The 19,955-nt window shown below is 37.4% G+C and overlaps 1 protein-coding gene across 1 annotated transcript in view; it reads right to left on the bottom strand.

Moving 5' to 3' along the window:
* LOC150079960 (cholinephosphotransferase 1-like) overlaps nt 1-19,955 on the bottom strand; it is an 85,970-nt gene that overhangs the window by 25,597 nt on the left and 40,418 nt on the right. Inside the window, exons 6-7 of the mRNA XM_090383292.1 lie at nt 7,761-7,919; nt 757-882 (exon numbers count right to left, since the gene is read on the bottom strand). Coding sequence (XP_090239418.1) covers nt 757-882; nt 7,761-7,919 — 285 coding nt within the window. The remainder of the gene's footprint in view (nt 1-756; nt 883-7,760; nt 7,920-19,955) is intronic.

Below are 19,955 nucleotides of genomic sequence, written 5' to 3' on the forward strand. Positions count from 1 at the left end.
ATGGATGCTGCTCTTTGTGGACTAATGTTATTAGTGGAGTCCTCCGGGGGTTCAGTGTTGGACCCACTGTTGTTTTGTATATTTATCAATGATATTGATGAAGGTATATCAGGCTTAATGTTGAAGTTACACCATGGTGTAACTTCAACAATAACCCAAGCATACACCATGGTGTTTGATTGGCCTTTGGAAAACCAGTAACAACTAGTTTTCCAAAGGCCAATCGCCAGATGAATTACAGTGAATATTGTATCAAATGTGCACATAAGTGTTGGAAGTGTAGAGGTATATCATGGATAAACTGTTCAAGAAAGTGAGAGCAGAGAGTTGGAGTGGACTACAACAATGACATTCAACACCGATGTTAAACCAGAAGGTACAACATTTTGTTTCTACCGGACATTTGGAGTGGTTGGAACTGGAGGAAGATGCATTTTTTCAGCAAACAGTGATGAGACATGGGCACATAATTTTACTTCAGAATCAAAGAGGTCTAGTATTAGCTGCTGCCACTGCCAGTGATTATCACTGTTTTGGCCAATTCAAGAGTAACTGGGAGGGTACAAATTTTAATCCTGTTGAAATATAATTAATACTGTTGCTAAGAATCACTAATTAAAAGGCTATTTCTTTCATAAAAAATAAAGATTTTAAAGGCTGCTTAAATATTTGATTTTACAAAATGAGATTTTAATAACATCAAAATATTATTTACTGTTGCTGCTATTATCATTAAGATCAGCACTGTTAACTTACCAGGCATAGCCATAATACAATGTATTCATTAAAAAATGTGTTGAAATACTGATTTAGGAACAGCATTCCAGGTCCAACAAGCACTGAATCAAGGTAGTCCATCTCACTTTTTGTCATATGTGCAATCTAAAAATTAAAGAGAACAGATTTCAATAAATAAATGAAGTCCATCTTATATATATACATATATGCACTCTATAAAACACATATATGTACCTCCCATAAACTTTACATGCATATCTCCAATTTATTAAAGTCATGCATGCTATTATTATTATTATGTTATTATTTTGGTTTTTAGGAGCATTAGCAACTAAGGCCATATTGCTCTGGGAATATGCAGTGGTCATTCCCTTGACCTTTCCGCATCCTCCGTATTTGGTGGTCAAGAGCTCGAACCCTGGTCTAATCAAGAAGCATGTGCTACGCACTGCTGCTCCTGCACACCTGGCTACGGAGGCGCCAGTCATGCATGTGGAGGTATGCATGCTACATGAAAATAGCATGTATACTTTTTCAATTAAATAAAATCTAGTATGTATATACTATATTATCTAGTATACTATTCCATCAAATGTACCTACATGTCAAATTTTAGAACTTTTAATATAGATTTGTCTTTTTGCAGGAATAGCATTTCAAGAGCAAGAATAATTAAGGCAGGCCACACAACACAATAAGAAAATTACATACATCATTATGAAATGTAAATACACCATATTTTAAAAGTTAATCCTAAAATTATTTATTTACTAATTTTTTTTCAGTTATATAGGTACTGAAGGATGTAACTAAGAAGGGAGGTATAAAAATCATAAAATAATGGCACATTTCACTCCAATTGGCCATTGTTAAATTTGGACATTTTGATTACATCTAATTACACTAAGCTAGCCAGATATTTTGGAAAACTCTGTTATCATCACAGAAACAAAATGGAAATTATAAATGAATAAAAAACAAAACAAACATTCATCATGCAATACATCATATAATTACTGTCCATTGACTCTTCTGATAAGAATTTTCCTTTGAAAATGTTTTTTGTTTATTTTCTTGTTTCAGGAAATTTTGGCTTTTTCTAAACTTTCATCCAAGCTCTTGTTAAAAGAGTATCACTAGATTTACAGTTAAACATCTACTTAACATTACTTTCTAATTAAAGTACAATGTGATACTTTTCTGATATATGAATTCAGATACAAAAAATAAAAGCTGGATTATTTGGACAATGAGTTATAACACAACAGTAGTATTAGTAGTAATGACAAATGATGCAAGAAAGCAAGCTTATACAGAATTGGCCAAAAAAAAAAAAAAAAAAAAAAAAAAAAACCCATCCGTACCCTCCAAGAATTTGTCTAGTATTCCCTTGAATTTATTTACCCCACCCACTTAAACAACAACATATCGAATCATGTTCCAATAATCAACCACCAGCTGGCTGAAGGCAAAATTTCACACATCTATTCTGCAACCATCCTTCCTCAACTTGAATTTATGCCCCTTCATATGTGTGTAGCCTCAGCAAGCAGATGAACACCATTAACATTCAGCTTACTCAAACCATTTAAGGCTTTAAACATCTCAATCAGATCCCCTGCAGGGGCTTGAGATGCTGTAATTTGCAGAACTGAAGCCTTTCTGGGTAAGAGCACCTTTTTTTCCCCCTTCATCAATCTGGCTGACCTTCTCTGCATCTGTTGCAGCAGATCTACATCCTTCCTAAAGCGAGGCCTAACTGTGGCCTTATCCAAAGCAATAACCACCTCCTTATTCCTGCTAGCAAAGTTCCTATATATCATTCACAAAACCACATCAGCTGTCCTGGCAGCATGTCCGCAATGCTCAGAGAATTTCATGTCTGACTGCACAATTACCCCCAAGTCTTTTTCATTCTCCTCTACACTGAGTGTAGTACTTTGCATTTGCCAAATATTAAACTACAGCTGCCATTTCTCAGCCCATTGACCCAATTTCCCTAGATCTTGTTCCAGCAGCTCACCCTTGTTATCCACCCTGCCAACCCTTGTATCATCTGCAAACTTAGACATTAAGTCTAATAAACTTTCATCAATATCATTGATAAAAATTGAAAACAACAATGTGTCCAGCACTGAACCCTGGGGAACTGCTCTAATAACATTAGTCCATGAAGAGCAGTGCCAATTGATAACCACTCTGTCTTCTTCTACTTAACCATCCCTTTATAACTTGCCCTTAATGCCACATTGTTCCAGTTTTTACAGTAATATTTTATGTGCAACAGTATCAACAAACCTTCCTGAAATCTAAGTATATGATGTCAAAATTATTTTTAACATACAGTTTGTTGGTCACTGCATCATAGTAACCTATGAGATTGGTTAGACAAGACTGCCTTAACAAATCCATGCTGCAATTGCTGTATAGTTGTGCTTATCTAGATGGTCCTGCATTACTTCTTTAACCAGTGATTCCATTAATTTCTCTGGAACAGATATTAAGCTAACATGTCTGTAATTACTCATGTTGCCTTTTGATCTTCCTTTTTCAACTAGGGATATATTCTCACTTCTCTAGCCCATCGAGACCTCCTCTGAATCCAAGGATGCTCTCTTAATTATAGCTAAGGGTTTGATTACTTCCTTTGATGCCTCTCTTAATATAATTGGATAGATTCCATCTGCCTCAGGTGCCTTTTTTTATGCCCATCTTCAACAATTTCTCCTCCACTTTCCTTTCAGTTATCACAAAGTCATTTAGGTCCTCATTAGAGTTTGATAAACATCTGACATCTCCCTTCCCAAAAGAATTCCTAATGTGTGAATGTAGATGCAAAATACCTATTCAATTTGTCCACAACCTGAGAAAAGTCATCAACAGTTAACCCACAGACATCAAGTGGCCTAATGAGATTCAACCCCCTTCCTTCTACTGTTAATATAAGCATAGAATTCTTTGCTGTTTTTCTTTGCATTCTTTCCCAGAGACTTATCATAATCTGCCTTAGCTTGTCTAACCTACTTTGTGACTTGATTACAGACTAATTTACATCTACCATAGGCTTCTGTATCACCTGATAATTTATATGCATTCAATGCACTTTTCTTCTCTGTCACTTGTCTCAATACTTCATCTGACGTCCACTGAGGTCTAAGCCTTCAACAGTATTTCTTTGTTGGTATGAAAAACCTAGTAGCTTCCATGAATACTTCCCATTTAGGATTTGCTGACGGTAATGTCATCAATTGTTCTCACTGCACAGAATTTATAAACTGTCTCAGACTGCTGTAGTCAACTTATGAAAGCAAAAGTCTTTTCCTTTACCCTTGACATAGTTTTGTCTTTAATTAAATTCCACATTAGTACACTGTGATTGCTGCCACCCAATGGGTCATTTACCTGCAGATTATTAATGCATGAAGAATCACTGCTGATAACAAGATCATGAATACTGCTTCCTCTTGTTGCCTCTCTAACATGCTGCTGTATAAAACAGTCATCCAAGAAATCCGAAAAAGTCTTGCTAGTGTGAGTGACCAACCCACAAATTCAAGTCAACACCTGGAAAGTTAATATCCCCCCATTATTAGACATTCTGATTTACTGGCCCACTCTTCCCCTGTATAGCTGTTTGGTATATTCATTACAGTCATTAGGCCTATAACACACTCCTACTCTCAATTTTGTTTTTCCAGTGCTTATATCACACCAAACTGATTCAACATTGCACTCATCACCTAAGTCAAGTGGATGAACTGCTGTTGTTTTTGGTTTTTAGGAGCATTAGCAACTAAGGCCATATTGCTCCGGGGATATGCAGTGGTCATTCCCTGACCTTTCCGCATCCTCCGTATTTGGTGGTGACGGGCTTGAAGAACCCCGGTCTAATCAAGAAGTGTGTGCTATGCACTGCTGCTCCTGCCCACCTGGCTACGGAGGCGCCAGGATGAACTGCCTTAGATTTAATATTTTTCTTAACTAAGAGCATAACCCTTCCACCTTTCCTGTCTTGTCTATCCTTCCTATATACATTGTACTCCCCTATAATCTATTATATCTGTGAATTATGAAATAACAAAACTACTTATTTTACACTGTGAAACAAGGGGGGAGGGGGGAAGATATGCTGCACAGGACCTGGCAAACCTTTACAAATTCTGTAATATCTTGATTATTCCACAAGAATTTTTTAGAAATTCTTGAAGTAATTTTGCTACTCAGTCTCCAATCTCCTCATATAACTGAGGAGTAACTATGGAACTGAGTATACCAAGTCCATTCTCACCTTTTCTTTTCTTAACAGCACCTACATAATTCATGTGGTATGTATTATGAGCAGAACCAAGTGTCAAACTGGTACAGATTGGCACTTGGTTATGGCTTTTGTTTGATCTACTCCTCAACGTTTTGCAATTTAGTCTGCTTACCTAGACAAAAATCTTTTACTTAATAAATTGCTTATACACATAAAAAAATGCTTCAATATAAAAAACCTGTAAATTTCAAAGTAACAGTAATTATCTAGGTCACTAAACGTTAATTACTCGTTACTGAAGATTTCCACCACTTCCCAGATGGCTGTTGGCAGTACTAATTAGCTCTGCTGTCAGTGTAAATCAGGCAAGGATACAAAGGACTACTCCTAATGAAAATGAACAGATAACTATTTACATTATAATACACTGGATGAAACCATAGTTGTATAAGGGGGAGGGAGGGAGAGACTAAACTTAAACAATACATGATAACAAAGAAAAAGCATAGAAAGAATGCCGCTTGGTTCTATGCTTAAAGAGAATCCAAATCCAAGGAAAGAGAAATAATAACAAGAAAGAAAAAACAGAAATAAGAATAATAAAATCACTCAGGGACTCCAAGTTCATAATAACTATCAGTCATACTAGTGAGGCTTTTGAAATTAGCATTAGCATTAATAGAGGCATTTGATGCAAGAAAGCGAGCTTATGCAGCATCAGCCAAAAAAAAAAAAAAAAAAACCCACTTCCACTTCACCCCTCTGTTCGTTCAAAATACCTGTCCAGCTGAGCCTTAAACTTATTTAGGCTATCAACCTCCACTACAAGGGATGGAAGTCTATGGAAATGATAAGTTAAACTAAAAAGTTAAAATATTCAAACTATCCAGCATATTATAATGCAAGAGATGTCTGTTCACTTTCACTAGGAGTCCATGTTTCTCTGCCTGACCTTCCAGTGTTGTTGTTGTTATTTGGTTTTTAGGAGCATTAGTAACTAAGGCCATATTGCTCCGGGATATGCGGTGGTCAATCCTTGACCTTTCCGCATCCTCCGTATTTGGTGGTGACGGGCTCGAACCCCGGTCTAATCAAGAAGCGTGTGCTACGCACTGCTGCTCCTTCCCACCTGGCTACGGAGGCGCACACCTTCCAGTGATGAAGTCAATTGGCACTATCTGGAAAATGCTGTAAATCTTCATAGTTGGTTAATAATCAATCTCCAATAGCTTGGATAAATATTTGGCATTGCTTGGAAATCAGTGACTCATGTCCCTTGTGAAATTTTTCCACATGTTTGTTTGTTTGTTGTTTGGTTTTTAGGAGCATTAGCAACTAAGACCATATTTCTCCAGGAATACGCGGTGGTCATTCCCTTGACCTTTCCGCATCCTCCGTATTTGGTGGTGCGGGCTCGAACCCTGGTCTAATCAAGAAGTGTGTGCTACGCACTGTTGCTCCTTCCCACCTGGCTACGGAGGCGCCATTTTTCCACATCTATAAACTTGAAATTTTTGGTGTTGGCCTGAATATTTGTGGTTTTTCTTTTTTTTTTTTTGTTTTCCTTTCTTTTTCCTCACTACTTAATGAACTACCCTGAGGAGAGATTCCTCAATGGTGATCTTGGAGAAGACTCAGGATGTAGGTTTTCTACATTTTTCGAATATATTCTCAAGCCCAGGCAACTTCTTAGTACCACTGGTATTTCTGCAACTAGCAAAGTATTTTTTTTGTCCTTGTAGTTCAACTAAAAATTTATTGAAATAAAACATGCATGAACAATATTGGAGGAGGGAGGAATCTTACCACATCATTTTTTTTAAAAGAATGAATGGAAGATTGGTTGTCTAACTTTTTCCCCCTTTCTTCTGCACATCTGCAAACAAATCTGAAACTGCTCATCAGATCATTCAATTTCAATTTTCTTTTGAATGCGCAGTTGCTTTCAATGTCCAGTTCCATGTCGGAAACCATTTTCACCAAAAGTTTAAAACTTCCATTTTTATTTCAATATTTTTAATGTTTTCTGATTTTTTCTGTAACAATATTATCTTTTTTCACTCTCATTATTTACAACACAGTAAGAATATGTATATATAGGGACTGTATATAAATATTTACATGCAAAACATATAAAAAAATCAAAACATGCAATGCGTACTCATTGATAACCATAAACACAAATGTTTATGGTTATCGATGAGAAATGGCAGCACATAACTTTGATTTTCATGCATGTACTGGCTGACAAGATGTTAAATAAATATGCATATAACTTGAAATGTGTATGTAAGGTGCCGTTTTATAACAGGATGAGCTGCACATTAAGAACAATACAAAATTCAGTGAATTTGAAGAAAAATCAACTTTCCATAAAACTGAAAAGTTAGCTCAAAGTACAGAGCTGGGTGCATCTCAAAAAAGTATTCTTTGAAACTCCCAGATGCATGAAAAATTTTATTTTTGCTTACTTGTTCAAAGTGAGAAATTCTGGAAAACAGTATAAACCCAGTGAAATGTGATGTAAACAGTAAACATCTACCATTCCTGGCTTTCATAAGCTTACTGAGTATATGTGCTGAAAGCAATTTATGTGTCTGTATGTGCCAATATGAACATATGCACAGGTGTCCTTGGCAGCTGTTTTTAAAAGTTACAAAACTTTTGATTCTAGTTACTCTAAAAACTACTTTTGTTTATTAAAATTCCATATAAAACTTAACATGATACTGAAGAAATTCTTATAATTATATTTGTTACTTACCACCAACCTATTTGTAACTTTAGCTGCCACCATACCAAATGCCAATATATACAAACATGGATGGTTTACATAGATATTCATAACTGACTTTTGGTAGATGATGAAAGCTGGAATTACTACAAGTCCCATAGGAATGAATGGTGATAGGATACTGGTTCCCTATAAAATCATAAAGATGCAAAAGTATTTGGAAATACCCTATTTATTATTTTCTTAAAAAATTCTTTCACACAATTTATTCACAGTCACTCTCAAAACTAAATTTTATTTCTAAAAGAATACTATTAGTAGTGATAATCCATGCTGCTTTGAATTATGAGTTGTACACATTTTTGTTATATACAGTAACCTCCTGACTTACGAACATCATTTCATGAAAAAGAATTTTTGCCAACTGAAATTCAATTTATTAACTCAAAGACTTAATCAGCAAATTGAACAAATGCACAGCATGTTACACCTTTTTTAAAAAATAAAATGAATGAGAATAAATTTCAACATCTAATCTATATTTTGCAGATATGTACAATATAAGTGCAGTTTTGTTTCTTACAATTAGTGTTGCTACTATCATATTTTCTTCATTTTCATATTGATCTAGCATTAGGGATGGGATAAACTTCTGTGAGAAAAGAGCATTAAAATTCATAACATTGCAAATGTTATGAATCTTAATGTAATGTGATAATAACTTAAAATGTTTAAGTTATTATTATTAATAATAATGACTTACACATTTATTCAGCATTTATATTTTAATGTGAGACCAGAGACAAGGACACTATGTGTTGCATCATTCCATGTAAATTCTTTTCCTGCTATTTATCATACAGTGCCACACACTTTATTACAACAGCGATCTTCCAGAAAAGAAATAAATTTCAAATAAAAACAGTATAAACTCACAAATCCAGCAACCTCTTGGCTTGACCAATATCACAGTTCAGGATGAAAGCTTAATGTCATCTACACTTTGTTATCTATCATAATGCAACACAATATATCAGTATACTGTACTTTGTTTACTATAACACTGTGTTACATAACATAAAAGATATGCAAAATAAAATGAAATGCATGCATTAAATAGTTTTTTTTTTTGAAACACTATTGTCTTTTTTGCAATCATTGCTTACAATACAGGTAGTACGAATACGTATATAGAGGAATAAAAATATCGACAGTTTTCTTTCATTATTTGCCCATTCTAATACTATAACAAAGGTGTGAAATTTTTTTTTTCTTTTTGGCATGCATCCTCCCACTATATATCATTATATCTAAGATAAAATTGCTCCTAATTTACAAACCATTCTCAAGAATCATCATCATCAGCCATTTTCAATCCACTGCAGGATGAAGGCCTCTCCAGCAACTTTCCAGTTCCTTCTGTTTTGAGCACTGCCCATCCATTTACTACCTACCTACAGTATGTGACTATATTTCCTGAATGCTACAAACTCATAAATTTCATCTATCCATCTCCGCCTTTGTCTTCCAGGTTTTCTTCTAGCTCCTCTTGGATACCATTCTGTTATTTTCTTAGTCCATCTGTCATCATGTCTTCGAGCTATGTGTCCTGCCCAAGACCATTTTAGTTCTTTAGTTTTGATAAGAATGTCCTTTACTTGAGTTTGCTGCCTAATCCATGTGTTTCTCTTCTTATCTAACAGTCTGATTCCCAATATAATTCATTCCATTCTTCACTGTGTAGTTCTCAGCTTCTCTTCCATTCTTTTGGTGAGTGCCCAAGTTTCACTTCCATAAGTCATGGTGGGGAGTATACATTGGTTCATTATTTTACGTTTCAGACAAACTGGGATATTGCTCTTCAGTATGTGACTATATTTCCTGAATGCTATCCATCCAAAATTTATTCTTCTCTTGACTTCCAGCCATTTATCATTATTACAGCTAATAACTTGTCCCAGATAAGTATATGACTCCACCTTTTCAATTACTGCTCCTTCAATCATTATTTCCCTTTCTGTGGCATACTTGTTCATCATTACTTTTGTTTTAGCCATATTCATCTTTAGTCCAAAATTCTTACTAGCTGTGCATAACTGATTAAGATTTTCCTCTAATTCTTTGGGATCGTGGCTTATGACCACAATGTCATCTGCAAATCGTAAATGGTTTAGTACTCTCCGTTCACATTGACTCCTTTCTGCGACCAGTCTAATCTTCTGAAAGCTTCCTCAAGGGCAGCAGTAAACAGTTTCGGAGATACTGTGTCTCCTTGTCGAACTCCTTTCTCATTTTTAAATTTCCTACTGTCTTTGTCTAGTCTAATAAAGGAGGTAGCACTCTCATATATTTCCTTCAAAATCATAATATATAGGGTATCTATGCCTTGTCTTTCCAGTGCCTGAAACATTGCCTTATGCTGTATGAAGTAAAATGCCTTTTCATAATCCACAAATGCCAGGCATAATGGTGTTTTATATTCATTTGCTTTCTCCATTAGCTGTGATATTACGTGAAGGTGATCCATAGTTGAGAATCCTGTCCTAAAGCCAGCTTGCTCTTTCGGTTGATTCTCATCAAGTATTCTTTCTAATCTGTTAGTAATGACTCTTGTGAACAACTTGTAGATGTGGGATAACAAGCTAATTGGTCTATAATTTCCAATTTCTGATTTATCTCCTTTCTTATGCAGCAAAACTATGATTGCATTATTCCACTGCCTAGCCATCACACCTTTTCTAATGCACTTTGTGAAGAGCCTTGCTAGTTTTTGTGTTATGTCTCTTCCTCCCAATTTTAACAACTCTACAGTAACTTCATCTTCCCCCGGGGCTTTTTGATTCTTCATTTTTTTCAACGCATGTTCTACCTCATCAGGAAGAATATCGGGTATGTCATATGTGTTGCTACTTTGCAATCCATCTTCCCCACTGCTGGCATCATTCCCCTGCTCCTTGTATAATTCTCTATAGTAGTCTTCTGCTATTTGAATTATGCCTTCTCTGCTGTTTATAAGTACACCATCGCTATTCTGCAGTTTCAGTATCATTTGTCTTTCTGTATTACTGCTCATGGCTGCTGATTTAAATCCTTTGTTTTCACTTAATGCTTGTTCTGCTTTTCTTGTGTTAAATCTTCTTATGTCCTCTCTGAGTCTCTTTCTAATGGCTTTGCATAACTCAGTATACTCAATTTTCTCCCTGTCAGTGTTTTTCTTGCTTTTCATTTGTCGTCTTCGGTTCATCATGACAAGTGTTTCTTGACTAATTTTTTCTTCTTTGGATTTCTTTTTCCCTATAGGTTTCTTGGGCTTTATCACTTTCAGAAAGTTGTAATATTCCTCATCAATATCTTGGTCCTGAGCAGTCTGCAGAAGCTCAAACTTGTTCTTAAGTTCCAGTACATACTGCTTTTCTCCTCTTCTGTTATCTCAAAGACCTTTGTATTATTTACTTGAGTCAGTTTTTTCCTTTCCTTTCCTACATCTATATCAAGTGTACATCTTACCATTCTGTGATCACTTCCAACATTTACCTTATTCAGGACAGTAACATCATTCACAATATATCTTCTGTTAGTGAGGATGAAGTCGATTTCATTAGTTGTTAATCCATTTGGACTCTTCGATGTCCACTTTCTGTTCACCCTTTTCTTTAAAAAAGTGTTCATTACTGACAGTCCTTGAGATTCTGCAAATTCCACAAGTCTTTCACCTCTTTTATTTCTTTCACCAATTCCAAAATTTCCTATAGTTCCCCTTTCTGCACTGTTTTACCTTTTCCCAACCTTAGCATTGAAGTCCCCCATAATAATAGTGTAGTGGGTTTTCTGCTCATCTAGAAGACTCTCAATTTCAGTGTACATTTCTTCAACCTCTTCAACATCATGGCTCGATGTTGGTGCATAAATCATTATAATTTTTAGCTTGTACCTCTTAGAAATCTTGAGTATTCTCAAGAATGCATAGTCATAAATTGGGATGTTGCTTTATTGGGTAAAAATGCAACAATTACATGCAAGGTATCACTTAGCTAACAGTACATATAATGATGTAAGCCAAAAATGATTAACTGAGTGTAACAGAAATAGCTATACTGTAAACCTCCGCTATTCGCAGTCGCTGATTTAATATAAAATGAAACCTAAAAAAATGTGAATTTTAAAGCGCCGTGAACATTTTCTGCCATAAAAAAACATGGGCGTGGCTAAAATTATCTTTCCCGGTCAAAACAGCGCTCAGTGGGTGGGGAGGGGGGTGAAAAAATCGCAGCAAGCATGGATATTTCTCGCTAATCCTTGTTCAGTATGTGTTATGCACTTGTCATGAAAGGTTTTGTCGTTTGCTTTTAATTTATATGCTTATAAATTGAATAAATTTATCAATTTATAAGTTGATATGCTTACAAAAGTGATAAATCTACCATTTTTCAGTGTAAAACAGACTTTCGAGTGTGTTAACGGAACACACTCTGAGGGCGCTGACTCTCTTTAAATATTCCAGCTGTGAATTACAGGCTCCGAAAAAAGCGATAAGTGTTGCATTTTTATTTACATAATTGTTATTTATACTGTACTTTATACGTAGTCTTATAGTTATTGTTACGCTGGTTATTTTTATTTTAATTTAGATAGAGTTTTTTGTGGGTATATATATGTAAAACTTAATATACATGAAACCATTATTTTGTTCGAATCTTACAGATATTGTTTTTGTATAGTGGTAGGGAATTCAAATTTTTTAATTGTGTTAACTAGGTAGCTCTAACATATAATTATTAATATGCATAACTGTTTCTATTAGATAGTGTAGTATTGACATTTAATTAATTAAATTGGTTGATGTTATTAATTTAAACATCACGCCCCAGACTAGAGCAGCAAAGCAACGGGCACAAAGCAGCAGGAGTGCTGTGACTCAGGGGAGAACTGCAGGGGACGATTCTCCAACACATCACAGCCTAAAAAAATGTGCAACTTGTGAAATGTTTGCTGAACTCTCTGGAACGGAACATGATATTGCCATGGGGGATGTCTTTGTGTGTGCATGATGTAAGGAAATCAGGCAACAACTCAGCGTTGTTATGGGCCTATATGAGAGTTTGAAGGACAGGGTGGATACCCTCGAAAGATCTAAATTGAGGGGCCCATCAGGCTCTTAGCTGCCCACATCAACGCCAGAGCTTGCACTTGGTCATCATGCAACATAGCAGCAACCCCAAAGGCAGAATGCGCTGGTCCCACAGGAACTAGTAGTTGTTGGTGACTATTGTCAGGGAAATGGGGAACATGCTTTGTAAAAAGGATAGGTGGAACAGGACCAGGGTATGTCTGCCAGGGGCAAAGGTTGATGACGTTGTAGAGTGGATATCATCTTTTAAGGGCACAAAAGGTGATATAGTTGTACACGTTGGCACTAATGATATCAAGAGTAGGAGACCGGCGGAATTACTTAACAAATACAGGTCACTGTTGAAAAAAAGCCATAAATTAGGGTTCAATTTGAAAGTGTCTGCAATTCTGCCCAGACACGATAGGAGAGAGTATATGATGAGAGCCTTGTCGATCAATTCGGCTCTGGAAAGATTGTGGAAGGCTCAAGGGGTAGAATTTTTTTCAGCCTGGTCTGTACTTGTTAACAAGAGAGACTGCTTCTACAGGGATGGGATACACTTAAATAGAAGGGGTGCAAGAATATTTGCTGATGCTATCGAGGCAGTGTTAGGTGGGTCCGAAAACTGCTAGCTTGGGGGGATACAAGGACTAATAGTTTAACAGTAACCGCAGGCAGAGGTGAAGGTGATTCTTGCACAACTTCTATTAGAATAAATAGCAACCTGGAGAGAAGGGTGTTGGAGGTTTCAGGGACGGATGGCAGTCATCATGAAATAGGTGGGTATATGGGATGTGTTAGGGTAACTAGGAATAGGCATAGGAGCATGTATGCTTGCATGTATACCAATGCTAGAAGTATAGTAAATAAATTTGATGAATTTGAAGTGTTGGTCAAGACATCAAAGGCGGATATTGTTGGGATAACAGAGACGTGGTGTCACACAGATATAAGGAATGCAGAACTGGAATTTGGGGAGTACAATGTGTACAGAAAGGATAGACAGGATAGAAAGGGAGAAGGTGTTATGCTGTTAATTAAGAAAAACATAAAATCAAAGGAAGTGCACCCAGTTGATATAGATGAACAGTGCACTGTTGGGTCAGTTTGGTGTGACATAAGCACTGCGAAAGCAAAAATAAGAGTAGGAGTGTGTTATAGGCCTAATGACTCGAATGAGTACAATGAACAATTGTACAGAGAAATAGAGTGGGCCAGTAAATCAGAATGTCTTATAATGGGGGATTTTAACTTCCCAGATATTGACTAGAACTTGTGGGTTGGTCACTCACACACTAGTCAGACTTTTGTGGATTTATTGGATGATTGTTTTCTGCAGCAGCATGTTCGAGAGGCAACCAGAGAAAGTAATATTCTTGATCTGGTTATCAGCAGTGATCATTCGTGTATTAAGAATTTGCAGATAAAGTAACCACTAGGTGGCAGTGATCACAGTGTACTGATGTGGGATTTGCTTAAGGATTTAATTACCATTAGGGGTAAAGGAAAGGGTTTTGCTTCCGTAAAGGGGAGTACAGTGGTCTCAGACAGTTTTTAAATTCTGTACAGTGGGATCAACTGACGATGTTACCAACAGTAAATTCTAAGTGGGAAGCATTCAAGGAATTAATCGTGAATGCTACTAAAAGTTTCATACCTATTAAGAAATATTGTTCAAGGTTTAGACCTAAATGGTTATCAAATGAACTAATGAGACTCGTGACAGAGAAGAAAAATGCATGGGATGCATATAAATTATCAGGCGACACAGAAGCCTATGGCAGATATAAGCTAAGCCTATGCAGATATAAGCTAGTCTGTAATCAGGTCACAAAGGAGGTTCAGCAGGCGAAGGCGGATTACGAGAAATTTTTGGCAAAAGATGCTAAGAAAAACAGCAAGGATTTCTTTACTTATATAAACTCTAAAAGGAAGGGGATGAATCTGATTGGTCCACTTGACATCGATGGTTCGACTGTTGGTGATCCTGCTCTGATAGCAAACAAACTGAATGAGTATTTTGCATCTACATTCACACGTGAGGAATTAAGGTTTGAAAATGGCAGAAGGTTATCAAATTGTAGCAGTGTGCTTAATGATTTTGTAATAACAGAGAGCAAAGTGGAGGAGAAATTGTTGAAATTAAACATAAGAAAGGCACCTGGGGTGGATGGGATCTATCCAGTTATATTAAAGGAGGCGGCAAAACAACTAAGCAAACCCTTAGCCATAATTATGAGAGCATCCTTGGACTCAGGGGAGGTTCCCAAAGTCTGGAGATGTGCAAATGTATCCCCAATTCACAAAGGGGGATCGAAGGGTGACACGAGTAATTACAGACCAATTAGTTTAACTTCTGTTCCGGGTAAAATAATGGAGTCACTGGTTAAAACATAAGCATTAAGAACCTGCAGATAAATGAACCACTAGGTGGCAGTGATCACAGTGTGTTGAAGTGGGATTTACTCAAGGAGGTAACTACCATCAGAGGTAAAGGGAAGGGTTTTTGTTTTCGTAAAGGCGACTATGATGGTCTGAGAGAGTATTTAAATTCTATACAGTGGGACCAACTGATGATGTTACCAACAGCAAACTCAAAATGGGAAGCATTCAAGGAACTAATCTTGGAGGCTACCAGGCTTTACATACCAACTAAGAAATATTGTTCAAGGTTTAGGCCTAAATGGTTGTCAGATGAACTAATGAGACATGTGGCAGAGAAGAAAAATGCATGGGATACATACAAATTAATGGGTGACATGGAAGCCTATGATAGATATAAGTTGGTCTGTAACCAAGTCACAAAGGAGATTAGGCAGGCAAAGGCAGACTATGAAAAATCCTTGGCAAAGGATGCAAAGAAAAACAGAAAAGAGTTCTTTACATACTTGAACTCGAAAAGGAAAGGGATGAATCAGATTGGTCCACTGGATATTGATGGTTCAACAGTTGAGGATCCTGCTCAGGTGGCTAACAATCTAAACGAGTATTTTGCATCTACATTCACGCATGAGGAGTTATTCAGGAAGGAGAATGATGTAGGTAAAGTAAACATTGGCAGTGAGCTGGATGATTTTGTAATAACTGAGAGGAAAGTGGAGGAGAGATTGTTGAGGATAAACATAAAAAAGGCACCTGGGGTGGATGGGATCTATCCAGTTATATTAAAGGAGGCAGCAAAGGAAGTAAGCAAACCCTTAGCCATAATTATGAGAGCTTCCTTGGACTCAGGGGAGGTACCTATGGACTGGAGATGTGCAAATGTGACCCCAATTCACAAAGGAGGTTCAAAGGCTGACACAAGTAATTATAGACCTGTTAGTTTAACTTCTGTTCCAGGTAAATTAATGGAGGCACTGGTTAAAGAAGCACTGCAGGATCATCTAGACAAGAATTCAGTTATAGCTCAGACGCAGCATGGTTTTGTTAAGGGCAGGTCTTGCCTGACCAATTTGATTGGATACTATGATGTAGTCACAAAAGAACTGGATGCAGGGAATAACTTTGATATTATATATTTGGATCTTAGAAAGGCTTTTGATACTGTTGCACATGGAAGACTGCTGCACAAATTGGAGCAGTGTGGCATTGGAGGCAAATTGCTGCTATGGATAAGGGGATGGTTGAGTGGCAGAAGACAGAGAGTGGTAATCAATGGACACTGCTCAATGTGGACTAATGTTATTAGTGGAGTTCCTCAAGGTTCAGTGTTGGGTCCGTTGTTGTTTTCGGTGTTTATGAATGATATTGATGATGGGATATCAAGTTTAATGTCCAAGTTTGCAGATGATACAAAGGTTGGCAGGGTCGTTAAGGACAATACTGACGCTATGCTGCTGCAACAGGATCTGGACAGGTTGAACAGATGGGCTGAGAGGTGGCAAATGAGGTTTAACATCGACAAATGTAAAGTGCTGCATATGGGAAACAGTAACCCCAGAGCAACGTATCAACTCTGCGGTACTACACTGACAGTGGTGGAGAATGAAAAGGACCTGGGGGTAATTGTGCAGGCAGATATGAAGTTCTCTGAGCAGTGCAGACGAGCTGCAAGAGTAGCTCATGGTGTCTTGTCAATGATATACAGGAATTTTTCTAGCAGGGATAAGGAGGTGATTATTCCCTTGTATAAGGCAATGGTAAGGCCACATCTTGAGTACTGTATACAGGTGTGGAGGCCTCATTTCAAGAAGGATGTAGAGCTGCTGGAACGGGTTCAGAGAAGGGCAACAAGATTAGTAAATGGAACAAAGGGTTGCTCTTACGAAGAAAGGCTTAAGTTTTGCAAATTACAGAGTCTGGAGACTAGGCACCGGCGAGGTGATCTGATAGAGGTGTATAAGGCTTTGAATGGTTTGAGCATGCTCAATGCCAATGGGATTCTTCATCTTTCTCAGAATAATCACCTCAGAGGGCATAAATTCAAATTGAGGAAGGACGGATGTCGGATAGATGTGCGGAAATTTGCCTTTGGCCAGCGGGTGGTTGGTTGGTGGAACCGACTTCCATCACTGGTTGTTGAAGTTGATAGCCTAAACAAATTTAAAGCTCAACTGGACAGGTATTTCGAACAAACGGAGGGGTGAAATGGGAGTGGGTTTTTTTTTTTTTTTTTTTTTTGGCTGATGCTGAATAAGCTTGCTTTCTTGCATCATATGCCTCTGCTAATGCTAAATGCTAATGCTAATGCTAAATGCTAATGCATGTATACCAATGCTAGAAGTATAGTAAATAAATTTGATGAATTTGAAGTGTTGGTCAAGACATCAAAGGCGGATATTGTTGGGATAACAGAGACGTGGTGTCACACAGATATAAGGAATGCAGAACTGGAATTTGGGGAGTACAATGTGTACAGAAAGGATAGACAGGATAGAAAGGGAGAAGGTGTTATGCTGTTAATTAAGAAAAACATAAAATCAAAGGAAGTGCACCCAGTTGATATAGATGAACAGTGCACTGTTGGGTCAGTTTGGTGTGACATAAGCACTGCGAAAGCAAAAATAAGAGTAGGAGTGTGTTATAGGCCTAATGACTCGAATGAGTACAATGAACAATTGTACAGAGAAATAGAGTGGGCCAGTAAATCAGAATGTCTTATAATGGGGGATTTTAACTTCCCAGATATTGACTAGAACTTGTGGGTTGGTCACTCACACACTAGTCAGACTTTTGTGGATTTATTGGATGATTGTTTTCTGCAGCAGCATGTTCGAGAGGCAACCAGAGAAAGTAATATTCTTGATCTGGTTATCAGCAGTGATCATTCGTGTATTAAGAATTTGCAGATAAAGTAACCACTAGGTGGCAGTGATCACAGTGTACTGATGTGGGATTTGCTTAAGGATTTAATTACCATTAGGGGTAAAGGAAAGGGTTTTGCTTCCGTAAAGGGGAGTACAGTGGTCTCAGACAGTTTTTAAATTCTGTACAGTGGGATCAACTGACGATGTTACCAACAGTAAATTCTAAGTGGGAAGCATTCAAGGAATTAATCGTGAATGCTACTAAAAGTTTCATACCTATTAAGAAATATTGTTCAAGGTTTAGACCTAAATGGTTATCAAATGAACTAATGAGACTCGTGACAGAGAAGAAAAATGCATGGGATGCATATAAATTATCAGGCGACACAGAAGCCTATGGCAGATATAAGCTAAGCCTATGCAGATATAAGCTAGTCTGTAATCAGGTCACAAAGGAGGTTCAGCAGGCGAAGGCGGATTACGAGAAATTTTTGGCAAAAGATGCTAAGAAAAACAGCAAGGATTTCTTTACTTATATAAACTCTAAAAGGAAGGGGATGAATCTGATTGGTCCACTTGACATCGATGGTTCGACTGTTGGTGATCCTGCTCTGATAGCAAACAAACTGAATGAGTATTTTGCATCTACATTCACACGTGAGGAATTAAGGTTTGAAAATGGCAGAAGGTTATCAAATTGTAGCAGTGTGCTTAATGATTTTGTAATAACAGAGAGCAAAGTGGAGGAGAAATTGTTGAAATTAAACATAAGAAAGGCACCTGGGGTGGATGGGATCTATCCAGTTATATTAAAGGAGGCGGCAAAACAACTAAGCAAACCCTTAGCCATAATTATGAGAGCATCCTTGGACTCAGGGGAGGTTCCCAAAGTCTGGAGATGTGCAAATGTATCCCCAATTCACAAAGGGGGATCGAAGGGTGACACGAGTAATTACAGACCAATTAGTTTAACTTCTGTTCCGGGTAAAATAATGGAGTCACTGGTTAAAGATGCATTGCAGGATCATCTAGACAAGACTGGAGCAATAATTCAAACACAGCATGGGTTTGTTAAGGGAAAGTCTTGTCTGACAAATTTGATTAGTTATTATGATGTGGTCACAAAGGAACTGGATGCAAAAAATAATTTTGATATCATATATTTGGATTTCAGGAAAGCTTTTGGCACTGTTGCGCATGGAAGACTACTGTACAAATTGGAGCAGAATGGTATCAAGGGTAAGTTGCTACAATGGATAAAAGGATGGTTAAGTGGGAGAAGACAGAGGGTGGTAATCAATGGGTGCTGCTCTTCGAGGACTAATGTTATTAGTGGAGTCCCACAGGGTTCGGTGTTGGGTCCACTGTTGTTTTGTATATTTATCAATGATATTGATGAAGGTATATCAGGCTTAATGTCGAAGTTTGCAGATGATACAAAGGTTGGCAGGGTTGTTAATGACAGTCAAGGCAGTGTGCTACTGCAACAGGATCTAGATAATTTGGACAGATGGGCTCAGAAGTGGAAACTGAAGTTTAACCTTGACAAATGCAAAATACTGCATATGGGTAGAAGTAACCCCAGAGAAATGTACCAACTGTGTGGTACTACACTTAAGGTGGTAGAAAATGAAAAAGACCTGGGAGTAATTGTGCAGTCAGATATGAAGTTCTCTGAGCAATGCAGACAGGCTGCCAGGGCAGGTCATGGGGTTTTGTCAATGATATATAGGAATTTTGCTAGCAGGGAAAAGGAGGTGATTGTCCCTCTGTATAAGGCAATGGTCAGGCCACGCCTTGAGTACTGCGTACAGGTCTGGAGGCCTCATTTTAGGAAGGATGTAGATTTGCTTGAGCGTGTACAGAGAA

This window comes from Mastigoproctus giganteus, chromosome 10 (genome assembly GCF_048544385.1).
Source record: "Mastigoproctus giganteus isolate SK-2022 chromosome 10, ASM4854438v1, whole genome shotgun sequence".
Taxonomy (NCBI): Eukaryota; Metazoa; Arthropoda; class Arachnida; order Uropygi; family Thelyphonidae; genus Mastigoproctus; species Mastigoproctus giganteus.